The 27,944-nt window shown below is 30.2% G+C and overlaps 5 protein-coding genes across 8 annotated transcripts; 1 reads left to right on the top strand and 4 right to left on the bottom strand.

Moving 5' to 3' along the window:
* Positions 1-2,245: 2,245 nt before the first annotated feature.
* Cahbeta (carbonic anhydrase beta) lies at positions 2,246-5,436 on the bottom strand. Its single transcript, XM_072911246.1, has 5 exons — positions 5,241-5,436; positions 3,802-3,886; positions 3,005-3,192; positions 2,683-2,874; positions 2,246-2,603 (listed from the first exon to the last, which is right to left on the bottom strand). The coding sequence occupies exons 1-5, from the start codon at positions 5,331-5,333 to the stop codon at positions 2,394-2,396; spliced, it is 768 nt and encodes a 255-aa protein (XP_072767347.1). The 5' UTR covers positions 5,334-5,436; the 3' UTR covers positions 2,246-2,393.
* A 682-nt stretch (positions 5,437-6,118) lies between these two features.
* Raga-b (Ras-related GTP binding A/B) lies at positions 6,119-8,356 on the bottom strand. 2 transcript variants are annotated; one of them, XM_072909899.1, is made up of 7 exons: positions 8,211-8,354; positions 8,028-8,135; positions 7,730-7,829; positions 7,274-7,658; positions 6,971-7,186; positions 6,772-6,887; positions 6,119-6,673 (listed from the first exon to the last, which is right to left on the bottom strand). In XM_072909899.1, the coding sequence occupies exons 2-7, from the start codon at positions 8,037-8,039 to the stop codon at positions 6,582-6,584; spliced, it is 921 nt and encodes a 306-aa protein (XP_072766000.1). In that variant the 5' UTR covers positions 8,040-8,135; positions 8,211-8,354; the 3' UTR covers positions 6,119-6,581. The 2 variants fall into 2 exon arrangements, with proteins under 2 accessions (XP_072766000.1, XP_072765990.1); XM_072909889.1 differs by having other exon boundaries at positions 8,028-8,356.
* Positions 8,357-8,572: 216 nt separating this feature from the next.
* On the top strand, positions 8,573-17,442 carry Jarid2 (Jumonji, AT rich interactive domain 2). Of its 2 annotated transcripts, XM_072909857.1 has the most exons (13): positions 8,573-8,873; positions 8,989-9,158; positions 9,332-9,501; positions 9,867-13,335; positions 13,717-13,954; positions 14,108-14,260; positions 14,357-14,555; positions 14,653-14,798; positions 15,175-15,481; positions 15,554-15,960; positions 16,043-16,141; positions 16,262-16,564; positions 16,658-17,442. In XM_072909857.1, the coding sequence occupies exons 2-13, from the start codon at positions 9,073-9,075 to the stop codon at positions 16,742-16,744; spliced, it is 5,664 nt and encodes a 1,887-aa protein (XP_072765958.1). In that variant the 5' UTR covers positions 8,573-8,873; positions 8,989-9,072; the 3' UTR covers positions 16,745-17,442. The 2 variants fall into 2 exon arrangements, with proteins under 2 accessions (XP_072765958.1, XP_072765966.1); XM_072909865.1 differs by having other exon boundaries at positions 8,573-9,158; positions 13,729-13,954.
* Positions 17,023-23,279, bottom strand: LOC140675414 (solute carrier family 35 member C2-like). The gene is made up of 8 exons (XM_072909877.1): positions 22,916-23,279; positions 22,699-22,832; positions 21,614-21,843; positions 21,227-21,438; positions 21,063-21,135; positions 20,544-20,796; positions 19,737-19,912; positions 17,023-19,424 (listed from the first exon to the last, which is right to left on the bottom strand). Exons 3-8 carry the CDS (start codon positions 21,821-21,823, stop codon positions 19,071-19,073), a joined length of 1,278 nt encoding a protein of 425 aa, XP_072765978.1. The 5' UTR covers positions 21,824-21,843; positions 22,699-22,832; positions 22,916-23,279; the 3' UTR covers positions 17,023-19,070.
* A 1,663-nt stretch (positions 23,280-24,942) lies between these two features.
* On the bottom strand, positions 24,943-27,312 carry LOC140662923 (SOSS complex subunit B homolog). 2 transcript variants are annotated; one of them, XM_072886638.1, is made up of 2 exons: positions 26,456-27,311; positions 24,943-26,229 (listed from the first exon to the last, which is right to left on the bottom strand). In XM_072886638.1, the coding sequence occupies exons 1-2, from the start codon at positions 26,912-26,914 to the stop codon at positions 25,894-25,896; spliced, it is 795 nt and encodes a 264-aa protein (XP_072742739.1). In that variant the 5' UTR covers positions 26,915-27,311; the 3' UTR covers positions 24,943-25,893. The 2 variants fall into 2 exon arrangements, with proteins under 2 accessions (XP_072742739.1, XP_072742740.1); XM_072886639.1 differs by having other exon boundaries at positions 26,044-26,229; positions 26,362-27,312.
* Between the last annotated feature and the right edge of the window lie 632 nt (positions 27,313-27,944).

The raw sequence follows: 27,944 nt of genomic DNA, 5'->3' as shown, positions 1-27,944 counted from the left end.
AAAAGGATTTCGAGGATCTAGAAAAGATTAAGATGGAAAATTTATTAACCTTACCCTTTAATTCTTTTATTTTAATGCCTTGTGGAGAAGAAAATATTTTTTAGAAAAAAAAATTATTAATTATGTTCTTTTCCATTTTCTATATTATTTAAATTGTTATCTAAATTGTTTGCTTAAATTATTCGATGTAATTCTTTATCTTTTTATTAATTATTATTAAGCGATAATTTGGATAACTTTATTTTAGCTAACAGCTACAATCATGTGCAAAATTTTATTTCTTGACAGAGTACGTGTATATTCTTTATATATTTAGATTCTATATTTTTAATTTTTCTTTTTTTTAAGACAAGCTTTGCGAAAGAATGAAAAATTAATATTAAAAATTCTCTAAATTATATTGCAGTATTTTATGACAAGATTTGATTATTACTATTTAATCCATATTTAATTCCTTCGAATTGCTTAATATGCGTATGTATGTGTGTGTGTACATATTATCTATTATTAATATATAATAATTCATATTATATATAATATATAATTCATATTATATCTGTAAATCTTATTACATATACTTTGACAAGACAGACCCTTACATTGCAGTTATTTAATCTTATTTAGTTATTTAACCGTAGCGGAAGTTACCTGAAATAGGTAAAAAGTTAAAAAGATAGCGTAAAGCAGGGATTCTTTATTTACGGAAGAAAGTAGATATAACACGCAATACTTCACAGTTTCTATTCTAATAAACTCTATATTAAGTTATTTAGGAAGAACCTGGAGAACTTGGGAACCCTATTTCTAGCCATAGAATAAAACACAAAACAAAAGTTTACTTTATATAAGCAACAGGTAGGTAGGTAGGTAAGTAGGAAAAATAAAGTTTGTTTCGCAGAGCGTATCTAATCGCACAATACGATTCTACAGGTTTGTTTGATTGTTCGCCGTCTTCGAAAAAGACTCTATGCACTTGTCACACTTTTTCAACGGTAAGGACCCACAACATCGTTTAATGTCACAAAAATCAAACGGAAATAAAAGAATTCGGCGCGGAGTACCATTCTTTTCCTCCTTTCTTCTCTCTTTTTCTATAACATTCTACACGACAGCGTAACCGGCCCAACTGGACGATTCCGCTGGGGAAGTTGAGGGAATTCTTTTCACTTTTACCGCAAAGAGTGGCTAGAAAAGTGCGGACAAGTATCCGTGCATCGCTTCTGTACGTATACTTATATATATCCGGAGCTATGTAAGAACTCCGTCCCACTAATCTACGTACACGCTCTATATGAAGTGCTTAGCTTATTTCATTCCTTGTCTTGAAAAAGAGAGAGAGCATATAATTGTAAATTTCGTGATTTGATTCTAAAACAATAACACCAAATTAATATTGATATTGAAATAATTTTTTTTTTAATTTTGTAATACATAATATATATAATTTTTTTGTAGAAAGAATATATTTTAGATATTTGGCGTATATAAAAATCTAATGTTGTAAATATCGATATAAACTTATGTAATATCAATTGGAAATGTAGACTTTTATATTGTATTCCCTTTTGATAATATTAAAAATATAAATTCAGCTCAAAATATAATAAGCATTAAACATTAGGTCTTTTCAATTTTTTTTTAATATTAAGACTCGTGTCAAAATATTTTATATATATTATATTTATTTGAAATTTCTCTAAACTTACATTATGTAAATAGTACAGTGATAGAAAAATCGTATATGTGTTATATTACTTTATTTTATATCCATCAAGAAGTATAGTTGCTGATCTTAATAACGATACAACGCTGCGTAATTCTGATTCCTTATAACTTCTTTAGTTGTTTTGCTTTCTCTTTCGGAACCGGCATGCTCTAATTCGTTTAAAGTCGTCCATCCATCTATAGATAGTTCTTGCCATTGATTTGACTCTTTGATGCTTTTCTGAATCTTAACTTTTTCTATTTTTCGAATTAGAAGTGAATAGTAAGTGTAAATTACAAAATCAGAAAAAAATATAATAAAACCTATTTTTTTATTTTATAATGAATATATATTTGGGAATAATTTATAATATATTCTCTGTATAAATAAAATTGTATGCGTAGATATATGTATATAAAATATAATTATATATTGTGTGTATAAATCAATGAAAAATATATTTTACATTAAACTCTCTTTAATAATTCAATATAATTTAATATAACTGTCATAAAATAAACTAAAGTATTCAGTTTGGTGCTACAAGAATTTATTCATAATACAATCTTTCGAAATAAATATAATCCAAATTTGAGTATATAAAAATATAAATAAATTTTTTGTGATTCACATAATTTGTACGTTTTTGGGAATATAAACTATAAAAATAAATTTTCTGCAAAAATGTTTACGAATAATATTTTTTAATTTCTTTAAGCAAGAATGGCACTGTCGTTTCATTTATCTCCACAAATCTCTTATTGGCTCGGCTGAAATAATAAATATCTCCAGTATAAATATCGAACCACAGCGCGTGAATGTGCAAATCGTGTCTTTCTAAACGTTTCTTCAAGAATCCGTACGACGCGATATTTTGAAGTTGTTGCAACGTATTGATCTGCAACAAGATAAATTTAGAATAATAAAATTAATATAAACTATTTTCACGCACGAACACCTTTTTCGCGAATACTAACTTGGGACAACTTGTCCTCGATAGCAAACTTATCTTCCGGATCGATATAAGCGACGAATTTTCGCAGTGGTGTCTCAGCTTGAAAAATGATGGGTTCGTGGAAACCGGTGACTTCAAGATGCTGAAATTTAGTCAAACTGCTACTGGCATGAGCGCATAACCATGCTCTTAACGGAGATATTCTTCTATTCATCTAAAAATTTCAAAAGGCATTACAATTTTGCGCCTAAAAACTAAACACGAAAAATATTTCGCGTTTTATAATTATTGTAATTATTTTATATGGTAAATGTATATAGAATGTTGCGAAAAAAAAAACGCACTTGCGACGCAAATTCCTCATCCCGTAAAGCGTAGAGTAGATTCATCGCTTTACAATCACTATGACCGCAAACGATAACGTGCCTTATATCGTTCACCACGCAACCAAGCTCCAGTGCCGCCGATTCGCACATAGTGAATTCGTCCATAAAATGTTGCGAATTTGGAACAACATTACCGGGATTTCGGACTGAAAAAAAAAACTTTGTTAGGCTTTGTTCGTTTGTCTTTGTTCTCTTTGTTGAGAAGTTCAAAAGTTACATATATATCCAGTAGTTAAAAATATTTCAAAAAATACAAAAATCTTTACAAATATATTTTATATTAAAAAAGAGAATTTTTATGATTTCTTTGTTTAATTTATATAGAGTAAGGGAACCTATAAATGCTCTTTGCCGTTTAAAATCCGACATTACGTTGACGCAAAAAAATCATGTTTCGAAATGGATGTAAAATAGATTTGCTTATCCTATATAAAATAGCAAAAAATAACATGTACGTATAAATAACAAAATATTAATTTATTATAAAATATTAATCCTGATAATGTATATGAGATTCCCATGATTTTCTCTATTCAAATAAAATATTTTGGCAAATAAAAATACATTATTATATATAATTAAAATAATATAATTTATCAAATATCGTACGTCTCTCGTTAGAGAAATCTTTGTCTTAAGAAACATTGCATTAGAGGAAAGGAAATACACTGCGTTCGAATCGAACAAAATAAAAAATGAATCAACAGAGATAACAGTGCGAGCGATCGCGATAATGCTATAATAGATTGTCGTACCGACAAACATGTCCCCAACGTTTGTTTCCGTAAATCTAGTTGGGATCATCCGGGAGTCCATGCAGGTAAAGAACACTGCTTTCGGCTAGAGATAAGAGTAACAATATACATCAGATTACAATCTTGCTGATGTTACAACTATAACTGTACTTTTTAGAATTAAAATAAAAAAGGTCTTTCGGTTAAATCTTTCGTCATTTCAATGCTTTTGTTGACTTTTATCATTAAATGTGAAATTTAAATAATGACAGTAACATTTCTTTTCATAGATTTTTAAAAATTATTTTATAATAGCATATATCCTAACATCCTCAAAAAAGAGAAAGAGCACAATAGAGAGTCTTTAATATACTGTATATTTTAGTGTAGAATATCTTTAACACTAAAGATTTTCAAGTAAAAATCTAGATATTATCCAACTTTCACCTAACTGGCTTTAATTAAAAATATAGCGGATGAATCAATCGAAAAATTAAAAATTTTAATGTGTTAATATATTAATCTACAAACACTCTTCTATATATAGAATACACTTTTAATTATCTGGTTATCATTTTTGCCAAAACCATCCGTAAGGACTTTTACTTGAGGATCTTTATTTTTATACTAATAAAATACAAAGTAATCGAAATTCGAAATATTTCCATTATGCATTACCATTGATGAATAAGGTAGATGTTCTGCTCTGTAAATATTCTAATCTAAAATAGTATATCGACGGAGTATATGCTACTGGTAAAAACAGAGAACGTTCTGTAACATCGTGTAAATATCACATCGATAAGATGTTCCAAATGCCACGTAAACATAAATTTATATATTATAAATAGACTGCGCGCTTTCGTTGTAAATTTGAAAACATTAACAAGAGATGACAAAATAGAAGCTTTTCTTTTATTTTTGTGCGAGAAAGAAAGCAAACAATCTCGCATATAAGTATTAGGATTATTCTTATTCTCATTCTTCTATTTATTTTTTTTTTTTTTTTTTTTTTTTTTTACATTGCTCCTCAGAGCATTTTATGAGAAGAAGAAACATCTAAACGCATATCTTGTCCTTCAATTTTATCATTACTGTGCGCAATCTATTAAGTCTATACGCATAAAATTATTATTATTATTATATGACATTCGTGACATTATAATATCACACCATTAGATAATCAATTATTGGCCAATCAATATGATTCAAGGTCATAATTTTCGGTCACATTGGATTAAAAAAAAAATTGTTCGATTGTGTCTAATTAATTAAATTTCTGGGTTGTATTAATAAATTAATTTGCAATTTTATTTTTGACAGACGGCCTCGAGCATTTGCGCGTAAAAATCATATCAACAAGTAGCACGTGGACCCTATTACTAGTGATATTACAGAGCGAGTACTTATGCACCGAAAAATCATGCGAGATTTATTTCTTTGATATCATACGAGTATACCTCGGGATGATCTCGGACTTGTTGAAATTGTTTCACCATTCCCTCTCGATGACACTTCCTGTACTTCATGATTCCTTTGAGTATTCTGTCCATCGTAGCATTCAAGCAACTAACTATGAAATAACTCTTAAAAACTTATTTTCCTGAAAGAGCAGTGATAGTTCACAATTCCACCATTTATCGACGTAAAGGCGGGAAATTTAATTTCTCTGTTTTAGACATTCAGATTTAAAATATATTTTTTTTTAAAACAACTATATGTGCAATCCTAAATGTTTCGAGAACTAAAAATTCCTTTAAATAGATATAAGTACTCTTACAATAAGAGCACTAAAAATTAATCTGAATTTGATTGGAATGATATATTATAATAAAAAAAGCAAAAGCTAAACAGTTTCTTATATTACATGTTATTTCTAATTTATATCAGAAAGGTTTATATCAACTCTTTAATTTATAAAGGCAAATATTCGATGCAAAAAAAAAACAGCTTGAGATATTTATTTTTTATTTGCACATTTAAAAAATATACCTTAATCTATGAAATCTCGTACACAAATCTTTGATGACGTAAATATACTATAGAATATCCGTCAGTAGCATTTATTATTTATTAATTTTACAATTATTATATACGACATTTTAATGTAACAGGCTGTACACTTAAACTTAAAAGTCTACTTTATATTTAAGAGAAAAAAACTCTCAATAGTAAAATTTATCAATTTAATGAATCCATAATTAAGAGCAATCAATTATTATCATCAAAAACTTTTACCATTGCAAGTCACTTTTGAGACCTAAAGTTTCAGGTAGACACAGTTTTATAATGTTATATTGTTAGATGAATATTAATGATACAAAAAAAAGACAGATGATCATAATGATTCATTTAATAACATTCTCTAGATATTATTGTAAGTCCACTTCAATTATCATCAATTCTCAAGTCAAAACTAAACATAATTCACAGAATCAGGCGAGAAGAGAGGAGGAGTTGTGCATGTACAAGTTTTACATCCATTAATTATAGATGTATTATCATATACATATACAATAGAAATGATGAACTCATTTTATATATTACGATCTCTAAACTATGGATATCAGCCTCTTTCAGTCACGTCAATTATATGTATACTTACTTTGTCATAGACGCTCATGTTGAAAACCGTACATTAAAAAGTATAATATTTTATGACTCGCCTTCATTACCAAATATATTCTTCCAATCACATGCTTTATTCTCTTAACAGCACAATGCAAAATTCTGTTTTCATAAACTCAACAGTTATTAACAGTTTGGACCCGGGTGACGAGGCGCCTGGGTCGCGCCGACTTCTATCTGCTTAATGCCGAGGTCTGACTAGCGCGTTCCAATTTTTCGAAGTGTTTTCGTGCGTTGCGAATGTTGATTAATGTTGCTGCAGATGCTGAATAAACACGTATGTTTAGCAACACAATTTTTAAAAATATAGATTAAGTTTTAATATAAAGTTTTAAAAATATAGAATAAATTTTGGATGCTTACGTATAGTTGGATCAGACATGATGACCATCACATATGTATTCGAAGTAAATATATCAATAAAAGCCGCGAAATTACTATTTCTAACTTCCATGCTTTGAAACTGTGCCGCTAATTTACTTAAAAATTATAATAATAATGTCTTGAGTATTATATTTATTGTTCTTATTAATATCTTCTCTTTGTATGTTACTATACTTACCTACAACTCAATTTAAACTGTTTTATTATATTGGAAACTTTCTCAAAGCGATGAACATCTCTATGGAATTGTCGCTGACAATGGCTTATTACCAAAAAGGTCGCTCTTTCAAATAAAAGAACTTCATCTGCATCAATAATGTTGGCAAACTGATTCAGACTTTGCTCAAGTTCTTTCACATTGGGAATCAACATGTATACAATAGACGACCAAGCCCTAAAATAATAACGAAAAATTATATTTAATTTGTAATCAGAATATTTGGAATGCATCTGTTTATAAAACTTTGTATATAATGTTTACCTATATAATGTTTCATCCCATATACTAGTTCTAAAGCAAGTACATTCCAAAGGCAAACTCAGTCTTTTTAAATCTTCCTCTCTCTCTCTAAATATATAATCACGTTGGTCTTCTTGCACAAGATCCATTTTATGAACAAGACAAAATATTTTTGCTTCTGGACTATTCTGTAGTATAGCTTCTAAGCAGCTTTGGTAATAGTGCATATCTTTGTCCAATTCTCTTGATTCCACATCGAAGACATAAATTAATACCTCCACATTCCTAAATATGTTATCACGTTGTGATGCAAAATAATTTTCCATAAATGCTTCTTGGCCACCGCAATCCCATAAATTCAGTACTAAATTGCCCAGGAAACGAACATGAGAATGTTCTACATCAACTGTAAATAATTTTATTTTAATAAATCCTGTTTAAAGGGATTGAAATTAATATTATATATTGATAACTGACTTGTTGCTCCTAGACGATGAGTATCCCGAGCAATATAATTAGCAAAGATAATGCTACGCATACTTGTCTTTCCAGACCCACTTTTACCCATTAATAATACCTAAATAAAATGTAATATTTATATACATTACTCTCAGAAAGTTATATATGAGTTATATATTTGAGCATTAATTAGTTATATATATTTAAACATTAAATGAGTTATATATTTATGCATTAAATAAAAAAAAAAAAAAATGTTAATTCTAGATCCTAAACTCTGTATTTACACAATATATTCATATTTTTATATCTTTACCTTCTTTTTCATTTTGGCTGAATAATATGTAATTCAGTATAATTTTTTCAAGAAAAATATCTCAACTCAAGCTAACTTCGCAGTGACTAACTTATCAGCTGTTCCGCCCTGGAAAATCGCGCACAACAATCCAATGTCCACTCTAATTTATGTATTATATTCACTAACACTGTCAAGCCTCACCATCACACATAACACGGTTACATGTAAGGTCTCGTTTCGAGTAGCCTAGAGAACCTTCACCCTCCATGAAAGAAAGAAATAACAAGAGTGTCACAAAAGTAAGGGGTCTCCGGTCTCCACCAGTCCTATCCGATTCTCTCACTCTTTCGTGTCTTTTCGTCTAGGATAGGCAGTCGGAGAGGAGTCTGCTCTTTCTGTCGAGTCTATAGGTCTATTCTTTTTAGCTGAACTTCTGAACTATAATGTAGCCAGATCAGCTAAAAAGAACAGACCTTATTTCAGTGCCAGGGTCCTTCTATCTCCATAAGTTCTATGACGGCATAGAAATGGGCCTTAAAAAAATCGATATTATTTCGCGATACGTATCTATGTGCACTTGTATTATACTGGTCGAGAGGAATCGTGGTATTTAATTTTAATTTGACAGATAATAAAGTTTAATAAACCATAATAGACAATTGTTGTCCAAGGAAAAATGTGGAGCCAGTGATTCTTTTGAAATGCTGTGGATAACTTGTATAATTTTTACCGATATATATATACATATATACCTTGTGATCAGCTGAAAGCATAAACTCGCCAATAATGACTTAGATTAAATCACCTGGCATAATTTTTTTTCACAAGGCGATCGGGTCCATTATTATGTCTACGTTGTTGCACGTACGCTCACATTTCGCGATTTCCAACGATTGTTCGGAATATCGATTTTTGCGATATTATTTGTCGGAAATGTCAAGCTTTGTGTGAGAAATGCTTTTAATCGAACATATTCTAGACGGTTCGTGAAATCATTGGAATGACAATTTTATACTCGCTCAGCGTGGTTTGTCATTAATATTTAAATCCCCGTTGTCTCAGAATGGTTCTGAATCGTAACGATAAGAGAAAGAGGAAAGAGGGAGATCTGGTGGATCTTATGGAACCGCTTTCAGAATCTCCTAAGAGGTAATCCTTTGCATACATCATTCCTAATTGCAATTGTCACAATAATATTTATTCATTTCTTTAAAAATAAAATACATTTAACAAAATATATATTTGTAATGACACTTATATTGCACATTAAAGTAGTAACATTTATGAAATATATTAATTTTGTGATTTTTTTTTTACTTCAGAACCAAAGTTCATGCACAAAGAAAGTTTGCACAAGGTGCAAATACAGTGTTTACTACATCACCTACGCCTGTCAAGGACAAAGAGAAAACTAAACCTGCTATGATTACAGAATTAATAACTCATAAACGTCCAAATACTGAGGATTTTTTAACATTCTTATGCTTCAGAGGTTAATTATTATTATATTTAAAAATAATATCAAATCTTATATATTAAATCTATTATTTTTATTATAACTCTCTTAAAAAATCTAAAGAATGATACGTTGTATTATATTTTAAAAAACAGATACTAAGATCAATTTTTATATTTTCTGTAGTTTATACAAACTATTTATGAAATACAAGTTGAAACATTTTTCAAAAGTAATATATATATATATTTTTTTTTTTTTTTTTAAATCCAAGAGTATCAATATATCGCTAAAGAAACTGTGAATTAATTTAATAAATTGTTACGATATTTTTTGGTTATAGTTATTGAAATTAGAGTTGAAATATTTTTTTTTTAATGATATTTTTTTCCCAAATTTAGGAACATCCATTTTGCCTCCCAGTTTAAATTTCTTCAACATTGGCAATAAAAAAGAGAAACAAAGACCTATAGCTCGTGCTTCTACAGATAAGATATCATCCTGTACTAGTACTTCTACAGAGGTTCAGAAACAAGATACATGCCAAAAGACTATGACAAAAGTAAAGCCTATTGTTCCAGACAAAAAGAAAGTGCCTAGTACGATACACAAAAACATTACAAAACTTAAAACAGCAACATCTACAGTTCAAGCACTTAAAAAGAAATATCAAGAACAACGTCTTGCTAAACAAAGGATTAAATTCAAAGCGACATGTGTTATGAGAACACGATCATGTACAGAGAGATCTGTGATGAAAGCTGGTATTCAAATATCACCGAGAAAAATCTTACCTAGACTGGAAACAAAGAGACATGGCTTGAGAAGTAGTGTGCTGCCGGATAGAAGCAACAAACCTTTATCAAAGCCGAAACTCGTGCCACCCAAACCAAAGAAGAAAGTTAATCTGAAACTGAAAAATAATGATACATCGTATACAGATGTGTCCGAAGAGGAACGTGATGAAAAAAATGATGAAGAAGAAGAGTTACCTGTGGAAAAGTCGACATCGCAGATAAAACGTAACATACAAAGAGGTATTCAGAAAAAAATTTGTACCAGAAGCAAATCGGAGATGAGGAGAGTTACGAGATCGCACAGTGGCATAATCTCGCAAAATCCCTCTAGAAGACCTACCAGAAAAACTAAGGAAGCAGCCGCTGTGTATATGGAAATTCTTGGTAGGAAATTGGTGAGTCCGGATCTAGAGAATGAGGATAATGTTTCGGTCGAGAGCTTTCCCGAATTGCCAAATGCTCGTAGAATAGCACAAACGGAAAACGAGCTTAAAGCCAAAGTAAAACAAACTAGTATGAAAACTATTAGTAAACCTAAGAATTCTAAAGTTAATTCCTTCAACAGTAACAATAATAAGAGATTGGATAAAAGCAAAAACAACAAACTAATTCTAAAAAGCAAACGTCTGCTGAGAGTGCAAAGATATTGTGAGGAAGAAAGCGACGAGGAATCTGAAAGCTCGATAGAAACGAACAATACAAGACCTATTACCAGACAGAGTCTTGGAAAAGCTGACAAACCAATCGGTAGAAGTCTTAGATCGTCCTCGAAAAATACAACTGTACGAGCAGAAATACAAAGTAACACAAATAACAAACCGAAGATTCAAGTTCAAAGTATGAAATCTGCTAGGGACAAGTTTGTGATGAAACGTAAACGTGATCAAAATCTATCTAAAACATCATCAGATAAGATTAGTAGCTCGAAACAGAAAAGTTTTAAAAATGATCAAAAAACTACGGAATCCGAAGAGGAACCATTGGGAACGTTGCTCAATAAAATGAAAAAGAAAAAAGAAAATAATGAAGAAGAAAAAGAACGGATTCCAGATAATACTAATAATATGAAAAATAGCGAGACAATTTCTAACGATGCGCAAAACACGCCGACGAAACCGGATCTGCCAAAAGTATCAGACGATGAGGAATCGTTTCGCGGATTTACCAAGAAGGCGATATCAAACGTTTTGAGTTCGTGTCATGCTAATGTTAATTTACTAGAATCAGAATCCAATGACAAACTAAACTTACTCAAAACGTTAGACGTACCGGATCAAACAGCGAATCAGAACTCAACTTTACAAGAAAATAATAAAGAAAAGACTTTATTGATCAAAGATGGTTCTCCAGTCGCAAATATATTAAACGACGAATGCAGCAAGTCTATGCAGGATCAAAAATCGATATTGGATCTGTCCCTCAAGACACAAAGCTCCTTATTACCATCGATCGAACAAATACAGAGTAAAAAGTGCAATCATGAAAACGAGGTTTCTCCTAATCTTATAGATATACCGTTATCAACCTTGCACACAAGAAAAGAACGGGTGAATATGTCGACTGAACAAATAGAAAAGTGGCTGAATGAAAGCTCGCTCGCCAAAGAAGAGAGCAAATTGGAGATGGAAAATGTTGGCACCTTCAAATACGAACCAGAGAAGTTGAAGACGGATGTCTCACATCTATCTATTTCGACGAAGATCCAGCATCTAGTACGTCCCGTCAATGTAACCCTTTCAAAATTAACAGATAGGACGAGTTTGAAAGATCGTTCTGCGATCGTACAGAATAGAAATGTGATATCAGTAGCATCTGATGTACAAAATGTCGAAGCAAAACAGCAGAATACTGCCAATAAAAGTAAAACTAATACAGAGTTTGCGAAGGATATTGTTAAGAATAAATGTGAAAAAGCAAGTAAAGATACTGTTCTCACTGAAGATACTAGCGATACTGTATCAAAATCTGATCAAAACTCGACAGACGGATCTGTAGAGAAGAAATCACCGACAGAAAAGAAAATATTTCAACCGCGAAAATCCTTTATACCTAAGGTTAAACGTAAGTTGGTGATTCCGAATGCGAATGCATTTTCACCAGAGAACGAGAGTAGCGTTTATGCGTTTGAAAGTGACACTGAAATTCCTATTAGCACACCCTTCAGGAGGAAGATTAAGGACACGAGATCTGTTACAGCCGCAGAAAACAAAGTAATTGCTAAAACTGATAAATCGAATTTTAAAGATAATGCTGGAACATCAACGGACGACAAAGAGAGACCGTCGACCGATACTAAGACGCTTGCGAAGAAAGAACAGGAGACACAAGGCCCGATAAACACAACGAATACGACACTGAATAAGTTGGAACTTATTGGGCAGTTGCCCAAGAATTTTGCAAGCTTAACAAACGTCCAAGTATTGCCGCTTGATAAGCTCACGACGAGTTGGAGCAACGTAAATTGCAGCGCTTCTATAGCGGTGCAGGTAAATCTTGATGAGACTACGCAAGAACAAGAGAACGATGCGAATCAACAAAAAAGTACCGAGATATCTACTCAGACCGAAACGAGTAACGAGAATGATGATGACAATGACGGGCAGCTATTTTACATTCCATTGCAAGCTATTACGAGGAGCGGCCCAAATTTAGTACAAGGGCAACAGTTGATACAAGGTGTAGCTGTTAAACTCGGAACGGAAGGACCGACCGGTCCTAATCAAAGAGTACTACTTCGGGCTAAATTGGTCACTAAACCACCGTTATCCGTAGCGCGTTGTCCACCGATAGGAACGGTACAGCCGACAACGCGTACTCCACCCAATCCCACGGCGATCACAGTGGAACAGCAACAAGTTCCATCTACTTCAACGACAACAACTGTTTCGACCGCTGTAGCAAGTATGCCAGAGACACAGCCGATCTCACCAGTGAAGAATGATATCTCAGTGCCAAACTTGAATCGTCAAAACGTCAGTACGAGCGCCAATAACAATTTGGAGAAACTTGCAAAGTCTCCAAAGTTATCTAGAGAAAGGAAAACTTCTATAGATTCAACAAAAAGTGGCAAGAGGTATATTAAACATTACATTGTTAATATAGAGCAAAAAAGTAATTGTTAAATTATAATAATAAATATATAATAATATAATAAATATTAATAAAATAAAATATAAGCTCTTATAAGATAAAAAATTAATTAGAAAATTGGCGAATAAGAACAAAACGCTGTAATTAGTGCGTAAGTATTTATTCTATGTAACGAATTAATCTATTCTAATAACGTGCGTTTCTTTCTTCAGCGCAAAAGTACAAAATCTTTGCATTTTCTCATTTGATTTGTACTTTTGCACGTTTTACGTTATTATAATAGATTAATTTGTTACATAAAATAAATATTTACGCACAAATAATGTTTTGCTCTTACTTGCCAATTTTCTAAGTTAATTTTTAGAATATTTTCTAGGGCGCAAATGAAATGCAAACAGAAAGCATCTGAACTGTACTCTTCAAGTAATAAAACAACGTTTCCAAGTGCGAAAAACGCAAATAATGAGGCCCGCGTAGTTGAGGCACCAACATTTCATCCGACTGACAAAGATTTCCAGGATCCTTTAGAGTATATAGACAAAATAAGACCGATTGCTGAAAAGTTTGGAATATGTAGAGTCGTGCCTCCGCCAAATTTTAAAGTAAATACTGCATAAAAAATACTATCAAATAGATAATATATATATATAAAATACATTAACTCTATATTTATTAAATATATATAATATATATATAATAGATATTAATTAAGTATCACGATTGTGTGTATTAATTTTTTTTTTTTAATATTTTAGCCGGAATGCAAGGTATCTGATGATATGAGATTCACTGCTTATAATCAATATGTACATCGCATGCTTCATAGATGGGGCCCTAATGTGAAAGAAATGATGGCTATTAAGAAATATTTAGCCACTCAGAGTATTACTTTAACTCAACCACCATGGGTAAAATCATTTTATTTTCTAATATTGTATATTGCATATTGTTCAACTTGAGAAGATTTAAAGTTTAATAATTGTCAATATAATTAATTTTTTTAGATTGGCGGGATGGAAGTTGATTTACCTCACTTATATCAAACAGTTCAAAATTTGGGTGGACTGAAAGAAGTTATTGAAAAGAAGAAATGGCAAAAGGTAGCAGATGGTATGAAGATACCTAAATCTGCACAAGATCGCGTTACCAAATTAGATGATATTTATTGCAAATATTTATTACCATATGATACATTATCTCCAGGTATGCACATTATAAAAATAATTAAATCTTAAAAATATCTTGTGTTAAAGCTTTTATATTATATAAATTATTTTATATACTTGTTTTTTTTTCACAGAGGAACGTGAGAAATTGTTTGATGAGGTTGAAGCCGAATGGAAGAAAAAGGAAAGCAAAACCTTGCAAAGGCAAGAAGCATCATCTAATGATGATGATGAAGAAGAAGATGACAGTTCTGATGAAATTGAAGAATGTATTGTGAAGGTATGATAAGAAACATTAATAATTATAGTACTTTTAATCTGTTTTCCAAAATAGTTTAAATTTCTTATGTGTACTCTTATGTGTATTCTTATGTACACTATCTTAAAATTCTTAATTCGCAAATATTTTTTAGTCTTCAATTTTAAACAAGTCTGAAATTTAAATAAATCCGAAAATTAATATTTTCAGTAAATTTTTACTATTTCACTAAAAAATTAACATAATAATATATTATAACACTTTTTATATATTTTGCATCCTATATGAGCAACATATAATTATTAGTTAATAATCAGAAGATATGAGTTGGTATACTATACTATCGCAGCATAATTAAATTGATTTATATACTAATTGCATATCTATATCTATAAAGGGAAGAAACATGCCGTTGAACGCTTTTTACCGAATCGCTCGTAATACACAACGTATGTGGTTTGGCGAAAATCAACGAGGAAACGAAGCCGAAGGCGCTTCAGCTGATGAAGTGGAGAGTGCATTTTGGAAACATGTCGCCGAAAGGAAACGTCATGTCTGTGTACACGCGGCGAGCATCGATTCAAGCGGGCGTGGATTTGGCTTTTCCGTTGCCAAAAATAGCCCATTCGCCAGACACTCTTGGAATCTCAAAGTACTCACTAATAATGCCGGATCAGTATTGAGAGCCTTGGGCCCGTTAATGGGTATGCAGTTTATGGTTAATTAACCGCAGATAATATTTTCGTACAAACCATCTAACTCTCACTTATTTTTAGGTGTAACTGTGCCAACGCTGCACGTGGGTATGTTGTTTAGCGCTTGTTGTTGGTATCGTGATCCGCATGGTCTACCATGGATAGAATATCTACATACAGGTGCTAAAAAAATTTGGTACGGAATACCTGATGAACATAACAATAATTTCCGAGAGGCACTCTCGAAGATGGTACCACGATATTGTAAAAATAAAACTATATGGTTACCTTCCGACACTGCCATGGTCCCACCAGAGTTGTTAGTCAGTAACAGTGTACCATTATGTAAAACCGTACAAGAGCCAGGACAATTTATAATTGTATTTCCAAAAGCGTTCACATCGAGTATATGCACCGGTTACGTTGTATCTGAAAGTGTGTATTTCGCACAACCATCCTGGTTGGAAACAGCCGAACAAGTATTCAAGGTATGTGTGCTGATGTGTTCAGAACCTTTTCTCTGAAATTTGTAATTTTCGTTAACTAAATTGAAACATGATATGCTTTCAGGACATACAAGACAGTTGTGAACCTTCTATCTTTTCATTCGAGAGATTATTATTTAATATTATTAATGATACCAGATCTCATATAGATATATTAAAACAGGTAAAATTAAAATTATACTATAATTATAAGATTCTAATTTAAAAAAATAATCAAATTATATAAATTTTATTATATAAATTTTTTGAGCACTAAATATACATCAATACCGTGTATCATTAGATATTACCAAGCGTGATCAAGATTCGTGAGAACGAGTTAAATTATCGTAAACAACTGGAAAATGTGGGTCTTAACAATAAAGAAAGATTGCCTCTACCAGATAGTGGGAAAGGAAAGAAGGGGAAAAAAGTGAAAGAGGATGACGGCGATTTCGAATGTGAGACATGTAGAGCCAATTTGTTTGTCTCATTAATGAACAATTCACAAGATGATAGTGTCTACTGTTTGCCGCATGCATTACAATTAATCAATCATAAAAAGCAGATTCTGAAGCATTGCACTCTAATGTATACCTACGACGAAGTAAGTAATATCTCTAATTGTATTTAATTAATACTTTCTAATTATGCAAAAACTATAAAATATAAAAAATTAATTAAACGTTGTTCATCTCAGGACGAATTAGATGGATTGATTCACAAACTGGAAAGCAGGATCGAAGCCAAATCTAAAAAAACTAATCAAATAAAACAAAATAAGTAAAAAGGATATGTTTGTTATTTAATTTATAAAGAATGTGAAAGTTGACTATTATTTATTAATTAGCATTAGAATAATTATTAGAACAAGGAAACGCGATCATATTGTCTCGCTTATTACAATAGAAGATTAAACAATTTCATTATAGTCATATATAATGACTGTATAGTATATAGTAAGATATTGTAAACAACCTTATATTTAAAAAATAAGAGTGAAGTTTTCTATTATGTAATTTGATCCAACATTCTTGAAATGGCAAAAATAATCGAACAATCATATTATTGATGTATCTATGTAGTAATTTTCTGCAGTTTAAAAAAATATCCATATTGAATATAATTACTAAATATTAGCAAATTTCCAAAGAAGCAAAACATTATGTATCCATAGTTTTTAAAATTATTGTTATGTGATTTTGTCTTTATCTTGATTTTTTCTTGTCTCGACTATTGATTGACTTATTGTCTTGACTTTAGATTATAGAATACTAGTAATAATAGTAAAGTATATTGTAGAGTAACATATAATTTTTTTATAATTATATATTATTTATTAAGAAGAAATATGCGTTTAAAATAAGATTTTGACAATAGAAAAAAATAAGGATATTCCAAAATATTATAAATTATCTATTAATATATCTGTGTCCGCGAAATTTGATTATTAATAAATATAACATAATATATTGACACAGAAAATATATCTGCTATGTATTTTACTTTATATAGTTTTTAGAGCAACCTCTTCCTTAAAATTTGATAAATTGTTAAAAATTATATAATCTTTAGAGAAAGAGAGACAAAGGAGATGAAAGTATCGTATGTATCTTGTGGACGTTTATTTATTACTACATATTTAATATTTCTCTTTCTTCCTCTCCAATATGCAAATTGAGAGAATAGATTGCTAAAACATTCATATTGTGCTCATATTCAATATAGGTCTTTTAAGGAATTGTTCTCTCTTCAAAAAATTGAACGCACAAATGAGAAGCTTTATGCTTCTTTACAAAATATATTTAAATAGATACAATACAGATAATCTTGATTTGTGCACATTAGAATCTTCAGATGTGCGCGATTACAGACTAAATTTTGGAAATTACGAACTGATCTTACATTGCTGTCGATTTATATATTATTTCAATATTGGAAAATGGATGCACGGTATTTCTGATCAATGTCACATGCTCTGTTTTTTGTTTTACAATATTGCATATATTACTTTAACTCGGCACTTTCTCGATAATTATTTTCTAATCAGTTTTTTACTTGATTAAATTGTTTTCTGGAGCTTATTTTGCCAATTACTGTATTACAACATTTACAATACTTAATATATTATGGATTGTGACATAATGTAAAATATTAAGCTCATCAAATTATAAAACTTATCTTTGACACGATATAAAAATTATATATAACTTTGTTAAATTTTTTGGTATAGTTAGATATATTACTGTTATACATATTCAATAAAGTGCATGTAACTTATTAGCAGTTTTTGTCATATTTTATATAAATATAAACAGAATATTATATAATCTCTTTTAAAATAAATTATATAATATATTTAAATAAATTTTATATATATTAATATGTGTCAATTAGTATGTTTTATTCAAATATATTATTTATTGTGCGTTCATCAATCAAAAATTATTATATACATAAATATTAAATTATCATTGTCTTATTTGGGAAGTATAGTTTAAGAGTAGAAAACTAGTGTCATAATAATGAAAGAATTTATCATATATAATGCATGCAAAGCTCTTGTTTATAATATTTAAAATAACAATATTTAAAATAACAATAGCAATAACATTAATAATAATGTTCTTCACAGATAATGACATTTCTATACCAATATCTATATCTGACATATATGAAAAGGTTCCATTTCATACTTTCTATGTTTGTACTTTGCAATTTTATAGGATATTCATATACCAAGCTTATGCAATAATAATACATTGAAATTTATCGGACAATTTCTTACATAACATTTCATGTTACACATGCAATATATTAATTAATTAAGTCTTTTATGCTTTTAATATATCCCCGAATACACTAAAAAAATCTTGAAGAAAGACATCTTTTAGAAAATCTACAATGCGCTTTATCTTTAGTTATATTTTACGTTATTTTTAAGTCATAAAGTTGTGATGCAAAATTTACGGCGTTAGCACTCCATTATTAACTGCGACATTTACACTAAAAATATAAAATATAAAATGCTGCAAGTCGTAAACATATACTGTTTTGGAATACTTTTCTTGATAAATTAATTTCATATATCAAAACTAAAAATTCATGATGTATCACTGTTCCCTGCGTTGCAAAATATCTGACAATATTTGGCTTGAGTTATCACCCTCTCTTAAATCACCGTCTTCATCCGAACTAAATTCAGCATTAAGAAGATTCATTAAAGACGTTGATTTTTCTGTCAATAATGGTACATTTGAATCAATCCCTCCCTCTTCATGTTTAGCACTGTTGCTAGTCACTTTTGATTGTAATTCCAAATTATCAATCACTTTCTTTCGATTGACTAACACCTTCTGGACAACATGAAGCATTATACCACCAAGGCACATTAACAATCCTATAAAGTTAAGGCCCGTCATTTGGTCACCCTTCAATGCAAAGGCTAGCGCTAATGTACATATTTCCTGTAAAAAATCATGAAAACTTAGAACGTTTGAAGATATAAAAATTGAAAAATATTGATTAAATAGAACTTACATATACATATACAATATTTTAATAATGCATAATAAAATTTGATAGCATGTATAAATGTAATGTCTAATATTATATCTAACAATAATATATAAAATATTATGTTGTTTGTTTGTGAATTATAATATTTATATGATTTATTAAAGTTGTCACAATGTTTTACTGGAAATTAAATATAATAGGTATATGCCATGCAATATAAAAAGAAATAAATAATGAAATAAATAAATGCCGCTATTTACCTTAAATACTCCCGAGATCGATAATGTCAGACTAGAAGTGTAAGTAACAACTAAAAATTCCATCACTTCCATACTAAATGCTAAAATGGCACCGGCTATTACAGCACTTGTAGTTAATAAAATACTACTGATATCACTCCAATCGGTAACTCTAATACCAGTGTATATTCTACTTCCTAAAATTTAATGTAATGTTTTAAATATTCCATAAATTATATAATAAAACGTACAATGCATATTATGATTAAATCATGAAATGTCTAAAAAAAAAATAATTTTTAATCGCAATTACCTATATGACATATGTTTAATTAATTATAAAATTTCAATAAATAAAATAATTAAAGGGCTTCAATGAGCATTAATTGAATTTTATTTATTTGAAAATGACAAAATCTACTAATTGTATTAACGATAAATAATATTTAGAATGTTTTCATATTTATTTGTACTTTTTCAGCCAAAACATATAAAATTCAGATTCTAGCATGGTCAAATTAGATATAGTCATAAAAGACCTATGTGTAAGTGAAAAATTGATCTGTCCTGTAAATCTACCAAAGATCAATGATGTGTTTCTTTTTATTTTGTTCTTATCCATCCCTCAAAAATCTATGTTGATTAATATGTAATTCAGTTTAAAAAGTCATGTGTGTAAAATGTAAAGTATCGAATGTAGTCTATAGATGTTGATTTAAGTCGTGAAAGTCAATCATAAAATTTTATTGATGATCAGTTAAAAAATTTTCAGTTATATGTGGTTAATTATAAAATTTCATTAAAATTATTTAAAATATCGTGAATTACCTTCAAACCAAACAGTTACAAATATTGCAGGTAATAGCATCCACGGTTGCATATAATACATCATATCTATCGGATCATGAAGACCGAGTTTGGATCTTTGCATAATAAGTTGCGTCATGGTCCATCGAATACCACTTGCAAATGATGCCAAGAGACACAATATAAATCCAAGAACGCCAAATTGGGTGGATTTATAAGTGAACATTGCTAATCCTCCCGCTATCATCACCACTATCCCTACTAGAGACCATGACTACAATAAATGATAATAATTATTTGCCTATTATAGAAGGACATGTATAAGAGTTTTAATAATTATATTTTTCAATTAAAAACAACGGGTTAATTAAAAACGACCTGACTAGCCAAAATTATTCAATTTATTTACACATATTATTTAGTGTAAATAAATTGAATAATTTTGGCTAGTCAGGTCGTTTTTAATTAACCCGTTGTTTATAATTAAATACTAGCGACTTTAATAACTTATAATTTTTCAATTAAAAGTAAGTTTTATACCTTTTTCTCTAGTTTAAAGAGAAGAGAAAATCCAAGAATAAATATAATAGTAGTTGATTTAGTCATAGTAACCCTAGGAAGGAATTTAACTGTATATAATAAATAATAATAAATGTCTTATGCCATCTATATGTAATTAGTGTTTTGATATTATTTTTACTTACAAAGATATTGAAATCAATGAAAGTGCCCAGTTGGATAAACCAATATCAACACCACTGGCTATACCAGGTACCATTATGGAATAAATTATATTTTTCCATGGTAGGTTTATCCGCCTACCAGTAAAACATCTTCTAATGCATCGTATTAATGCAGACAGTGTAAATTTTATAATCAAATGGCAAACTACTACTCCAAGTGGAAAATTAAATCCCTAAAAATATTGTGAGTCATTAATAAATTTATATATATATATTTTTAAATATGTAGAGTTTGCTCCTATAAAGCAATTTTATAATAACTAAATAAAGCTTTATGAAAACTAAATAATTTAAATATAATAGTGAAAAATAAAATAAAATTAATTTGTTATGTATGTAATTACTCACATATGTATTATAAAGCCATGGATTATAAAATGTAAGGCCTATTGATAAAACAAAGTAAATAGAAATCAATAAAAACACTTGGTATGCTTTCCTCCAAAATGTGGGTTCTGGACTTGTTACATTTTGGAAATCTGGAACATTTTGTGGCAAATACTCTGATGTATCTACATCATCTCTAGCAATTTGATATTTTATATGCGAGCGTGTCATATTTTCTAAATTAAAAAATTCTGAAAAAAAAATTTAGAAATATATAATTAACAGCACAAACATTCGCTACTAAATAAAAAGAAAAAAAGAATCAGGAAAGCAAAAAAATAAAGCATAGCTTGTCTCATTTATTTCATATTATATTGTTAATAACAAAGCGAGGGATTGGTCACTGAGGTAATTTTTGTACAAGGCCTAGGTAATTCAGCGGCAATCCCAGTAAAATTTTGGGTAATCCAAGGTTATTTTTGGTAAATCTAAATAATCTTTAGCGTTAAAATAATTTAAAGTAAAATTTCTTTTTCAAAATTTATTTTTAATTTGAAATACTATTAGATAATCTTAAGTAATCCAAGGTATAATTTAAGAGTAATCCGTATCAAAGGGTAATTTTTATATATTATAACTGTTAGTGACCAACCCCTCGTAACAAAGATTTAGCTTTATAATTTTTCAGTCATGTTTCTTGCAACTTATCATGCTTTATATAAAATGTATCTAAATAATTTTTAATAGTTATAAATATATCGTACATCTTTTTATTGTACACAAATTACTGTTTATAACACAATATGATAATAAAAAATAAATATAAATCTTTGTACATACAAAACTATTAAATGAATGCAAGTATATCATAAAAATATAAAGTTTTCAAAATAACAGCTTCTGTTGTCTTCAAAAGAAACTTTCTTCTACAGTCTTCAAAAGAATCTTATTTTTCCTTTGATTTTTATTAAATTTTTATTTATTACTTTTTTATGAATTTTACAAAATGAAGCACACAAAGCACTGTTATTTCTGTGCTATATGAGATGTGACAAAAAACGTAATATATAAGTCGTAAAAATAATATATATTCATAAAAAACATACCGTTTTATGGAATTTTATACATGAAAAAATCACTGATAAATCATCACGATTGTATTCTAGGAATTGATACGTATATCATTCATATGAAAAGTCAAATAGCGTCCATATGTCACTCATAACACCAACATCGCTTCCTTGAAAATAAAGATTAAAATATTGAGATTACAACCGAGAAATCGGCGATAAAGGAAATATTATCGAAAATATAGTCACCCACCTTAATTTTAACATAAGATAATATAATTCGGCACCGACATAACCTGAAAAGCGATGTGCGACAATTGTCACTGTGACTTATATTCTATAACCCTTAAAAAAGATCAAAAACTTTTGCTGCGGATGCGTCTGCGAGAATAATTCGCTTATCAGGTTGGCAATGATAAAGCAAACATGCTTGTATTTTCGTTTTCTCTTTGATCACCTGTCGACCTGTCGCAACCCACACTCGCTATCTCGTAATTATACCTACTGGCTCGTAACTCGTAAATCATATAAAGTGTATAAAAAAAAGAAAAATTACCGCGTTATAATGTAAGATCGATATCGCTGTGAATAATCGATTTACCTTGTATCTATTAGTATTAGATTATTGAAATAAAAATTGAAAAATAACAATTATTTTTCTCCACCTATATGAATAATATTTTTCTTTTTCAACGAATTAATAAGTATCTAAAATATTAAAATATTTGATTCAATTTTTCTATAATTTTCTTTTTTCTTATGATTTCAAAGTATTATCATATATTTGACAACGCTCGCTGTACTCCAAAATAAATTTTTTTTCATAAAAATAATTATTTAAAAGTATGTTTTAATATTACTTTATTGCGAATTAATCTAATATTGATTAAAATTTGCGTTTAAATATATATATATATCATCTCTTTTAAACTATTTTAAAACTGAATTGAGAAATTATGTAACATATCTATACATATTGATCAATCGATTGATCAATCGATGAATTGAAAAACTTATTACAATATTTTTATTAGAATATGTCTAAAAAATTTTGCAAACGCAAATTATTAATTTATCAACTAAAATGTCAATTGTCAATTTTTAACACCACTTGTGAACTACATATACCTTCTAAAAAAAATATTAAATCACGTAAATTCTTGCAAGTAGCAAAACATATGTGCTAAATATATAAAATATCTACACTAATCGTCCGAGAAAAACTTGCGGTCATTCGAGAACGGAAACAAATTAACCTTGCAATTATCATACATTTCAACGATAAGATTCCGTGTAGCAGCAGTTTTGTGCGATGATATAAAAATAAAGTGAGTTATTTAAATAGTTGCTGGAAATTTTAACACATTTGCAACAACAAATTTGCTTAATCCTTCGCGGTATTTTTAATCGAGATATAAATGAATTTAACAGAATAAATCGCTCTTTAATTTTTTTTATCATTATGAGTAAAATAATGCAACACTATTTGGTAAAAATATTTACAAGAACATATATTTAGAAATAATATTTTAACACACGCTCTAAATATTTAATAAATATTTTTTATAGAAAAGTTATAATAATAAAATATTAATGTTAAAATGAGAAATGCACGACTGTTGTCGAAAATGTTATCGAAAATGATCGGCCCTGATTTTGCAAAATGCATTTATTTTAAAGAACAATTTTAGTTTAAAGAAAAAAAAAGAGATAGACGAAACATTAAAAAATTAGATTTTGTTGATTAAAATTAATGGACTGAAATAAATGAAAATGTATGTATATCAATGAACAAATTTTTTTTTATTTTAATCCAATTTGTCTTTTTAATTAATTTCTTCTCCATTAGTCTCACAATAAACTTTTTTTATTTGCACCTTAAAGAAGATCTTTTTATTATTACCTATTGTAATATCATCAGTTTTGTCAGTCTTAATTGTGGACTATTCTGCTTAAATAATAGTTGTTATCATTCAAGATTTAAAGGGGCTGCGTGAGCGAGCGTCTAAGAAAGCGTTAATCACCGGGATAATTGTCAAGATAAATTCAATGTTTAACATATATTCAAATACGAATATTTGCGTAATAAATTGCGTAAAATATACATATATATATATATATATATATATATATATATATATATATATATATACACATTAGATAACAAAATAATATTCTATACCTAAAAACTAGTAAAAATAATTTTACGAAATTATAACCAGTTCGAATTTTCTTGCAATATATAAAAAAAACTCGATGTTTAATTAACAATAATCACTCTGCATATCTTCTTCTATAAACACATGTAAATGATTAAGAAATCTTTCCATATTAAATAAGCTTCAGATCTCATTTTTTTCTTTGAATAAACTCTAAAATATATTATTTGCTGTATTTTTCTTAAAATTTTAAGTTATAATTTTAAATTATTATGTTAATAAAAAGAATACTCTTCTATATATATAACATTGTTTTACTTGTTTTTTTTTATATATATATGTATAGAATGTCATATCTGTTTTCATTGCAACTAAGAATATATGAATAAGGATTGATGCTAGAGGGAGACTTGCTCGTTCATAAAAAATTCCTTTAGCAGACACGCTTTCCAATTACACGAATTATTTACAGATTGGAACGATTGACAAGTAGCAAAACACTAATACAAGCATGTTTTGAATAATTCTAAATAATTATTATACAAAATGAGAATTTTTTTATTGAATGTTGTAAGACATAATAATTAAGTTATAAAAATTAAGACATAATAATTAAGTTAAAAAAGTCTTAACAATAGTAAGTCTTGAAAAATTTTATACAGTTTGAAATTTTTCTTAAATATATCGTGTGGAGATAATAAAAATCCGCGCGCAATATTAAAATTTAATAAATATAAATTTTAATTACAGAAAAAAAGAAGTTTACAAATTGTTTAAAAATTTACAAGACAATCAATATTTGATACGCGGTGGAATTATTCGAAAACAATTTCTCGAAAGATTCAAACACCCATCATTGGTGATATTGGCGTGACACTCGCATTCAAGTACTCGTTCCCTACTCGATAATAGTACGTGCAACAGTCGCCCTATATACTTCTCGCTCAGGGACGCGTCAAGAATCAAAGTTTAAAAGAAAACAGTATATTATACACAACGTACAAATTTGTCACGCGCGTGCACACACGTATATTCGTTACACGTATATGATCAGCCGTTTCCTTCTCGTATGTTATCTCCGATCGCTGCGACTGCCGTTTCTGTAACCGCCGCGACCACGTGAATTGCTCTTGGTTGTCGGTGCTGACTTTGACGTCGAATCTGTCGACGAATATCGCACCGAGCCACCAGGTAGACCGGAGCTGCTGCTGCTGCCGCTTCCGCTGCCACCGCCGCTGCTTCCGCTGGTGCCGCTGCTTCCGCTACCGCCGTTGCTACCGCCGGTGCCGTTTCCACTACCGGCATTGCCTACATTGCTGCCATTACCACTTCCACTCCCGTTTCCGCTTTTTGGAGTCGTCGAACTCGCTGTCGCCCCAGTATTGGAAGTCGTATTGCTTTGGATAGCCTACGAGAAATTAGACATACTGTTTTTACCGGAATGCTCTAGATATTATTATACAAGTGGAAATTACTAATTTTGAGCATGCCACAAGAATTAAAAAAAAATTGGAGCATCGCGCCTCATGACCACACTCACCACCATATTCTTCGTAAGCAAAATTATTGAACATCATATCGCAAGGAAAATCCTGAAATATTTCACTAGCTAAATTTTCAAAGATTTCATTTACCAAGGGCTGCCTTCCCGACTGATTTGAAATACTATTAGCGTTGCCGTTGTTGGTGATGCTATTGTTGACGTTGCTACCAGGTGTACCCGAGCCGCTCTGATTGACCAACTGTTGCGACAACATTGGATTCGGATCGCTCATGTTGATCTGCTCGTTGATCACCATGCAAAACTCGCCTATCTTCTGTATATCGCCGTTCTTGCCCGAATACAGGGTCAGACATTGTCGCCAGACAGACGCGTAGCCTTTGGTGAGCCGTACGATGTCACCCGGCATCAGGAGCTGGCCGGGCTCATCCCAGATGGAGACGTTCATGCAGGCGGTGCTGTCGGCCACTTTGAACGTTCGAACTTCGCGGTTCTCTTTAGTGATGGTAGGGTGGCTAACCTCCAAAACGATAAACACTACATTGATGTTCTTCTGGCCCGCCCGGATATCCTTTATCAACACGTAATCCATCGTGAATTACGCGTACACACACACACACACACACACACACATAGACACACAACGCAGCGAATCTAGCGTTTCTCACGAGGACGCCCGTGTACCGTATCGTGCGACGCGTGTTACCCGAATGACACGACAGAGTATGCTCTTTCTCACACTCGGGATACCTTCCCCTCTTCGCCCCGCGCTCGACGCCACTCGTTAATTAAGCTAGTCCCTTCGAGCCTTTAAATCGCACCGACGATTGTTCGCTTGCACGACCACGTGCTTGAAAATATCACCGGATTGAAACCGGCTCGGTAGGATTGAGCTTAACGAGAGAATCGAAGAGCATCAGAGAAATGAGGGCTGAGGACCCAGGTTCGTCGATATAGGTCCATACGTCGGCCATGTCATCTTAGTTCGTAGCGTGACCACTGGATACGCGCCAGAGCCCAGAGATCTCTCTGTCGCCATAGATCTTACGTATCTATAGATGCTTTCTGCATATTTTGGGTGCGTTCGGGAAATTGCTATTCGCGCTAAAAACGTTGTTCTATCTTTGTTACTAAAAGTTGAACAAGGACAGAGCACGCTAGTAGCGTCTCCTCAAACTTTTTTTTGTAGTTTGCTGACAGATAACAATTAAATTAATTAATTAATTTAATTAAAGATAAAAATTTTTAAAAACACGCATGCACATAGAACTTATATATATATATATATATATATATATATATATATATATGTATATACACTGCTTGATAATTAAAAGGTCTCATTTTCAACTGGCCAATCAGCGTCAAGCTAGCTTGATGCTTGATGATGAAAGGGGTGACCTTATATGAATATTTACCAAAATACTTTCATTGAAATCATTCAAACATTAAATTTTATGTGAAATAAAATGAGCATTTTTTATACATATATATATATATATATATATATATATATACATATATACACGTATATATATTACTTCATAATATATGTTAAAGTGAAAAAAGATCACGCGCAGTTGCAGTTAATATGTAATAAAATATTATAATGAATGTATATA

Source organism: Anoplolepis gracilipes, chromosome 2, assembly GCF_047496725.1.
Source record: "Anoplolepis gracilipes chromosome 2, ASM4749672v1, whole genome shotgun sequence".
Lineage (NCBI taxonomy): Eukaryota > Metazoa > Arthropoda > Insecta > Hymenoptera > Formicidae > Anoplolepis > Anoplolepis gracilipes.
Note: the sequence above shows the minus strand (reverse complement) of the source record. Positions and strands in the feature narration are given on the sequence as shown.

What these genes read in the sequence shown, in the direction of transcription:
- Cahbeta (XM_072911246.1), bottom strand. Translation starts at nt 5,333, where the DNA reads ATGGACAGAATACTCAAAGGAATCATGAAGTACAGGAAGTGTCATCGA. An exon ending in AAGTCCGAGATCATCCCGAG is followed by an intron (nt 3,887 to 5,240) that starts GTATACTCGTAT and finishes TCTTATCTCTAG; the next exon opens with CCGAAAGCAGTGTTCTTTAC. An exon ending in TCGAGGACAAGTTGTCCCAA is followed by an intron (nt 2,604 to 2,682) that starts GTTAGTATTCGC and finishes ATCTTGTTGCAG; the next exon opens with ATCAATACGTTGCAACAACT.
- LOC140675414 (XM_072909877.1), bottom strand. Translation starts at nt 21,823, where the DNA reads ATGACACGCTCGCATATAAAATATCAAATTGCTAGAGATGATGTAGAT. An exon ending in TCATTGATTTCAATATCTTT is followed by an intron (nt 21,136 to 21,226) that starts GTAAGTAAAAAT and finishes ATTCCTTCCTAG; the next exon opens with GGTTACTATGACTAAATCAA. An exon ending in TCTTTAAACTAGAGAAAAAG is followed by an intron (nt 20,797 to 21,062) that starts GTATAAAACTTA and finishes CATTTATTGTAG; the next exon opens with TCATGGTCTCTAGTAGGGAT.
- LOC140662923 (XM_072886638.1), bottom strand. Translation starts at nt 26,914, where the DNA reads ATGGATTACGTGTTGATAAAGGATATCCGGGCGGGCCAGAAGAACATC. An exon ending in AGTCGGGAAGGCAGCCCTTG is followed by an intron (nt 26,230 to 26,455) that starts GTAAATGAAATC and finishes AATTTCTCGTAG; the next exon opens with GCTATCCAAAGCAATACGAC.
- Raga-b (XM_072909889.1), bottom strand. An exon ending in TCATCGTCTAGGAGCAACAA is followed by an intron (nt 7,659 to 7,729) that starts GTCAGTTATCAA and finishes AATTATTTACAG; the next exon opens with TTGATGTAGAACATTCTCAT. An exon ending in TGGGATGAAACATTATATAG is followed by an intron (nt 7,187 to 7,273) that starts GTAAACATTATA and finishes TTATTATTTTAG; the next exon opens with GGCTTGGTCGTCTATTGTAT.
- Jarid2 (XM_072909857.1), top strand. Translation starts at nt 9,073, where the DNA reads ATGGTTCTGAATCGTAACGATAAGAGAAAGAGGAAAGAGGGAGATCTG. An exon ending in CTTTCAGAATCTCCTAAGAG is followed by an intron (nt 9,159 to 9,331) that starts GTAATCCTTTGC and finishes TTTTTACTTCAG; the next exon opens with AACCAAAGTTCATGCACAAA. An exon ending in CTTTAACTCAACCACCATGG is followed by an intron (nt 14,261 to 14,356) that starts GTAAAATCATTT and finishes TAATTTTTTTAG; the next exon opens with ATTGGCGGGATGGAAGTTGA.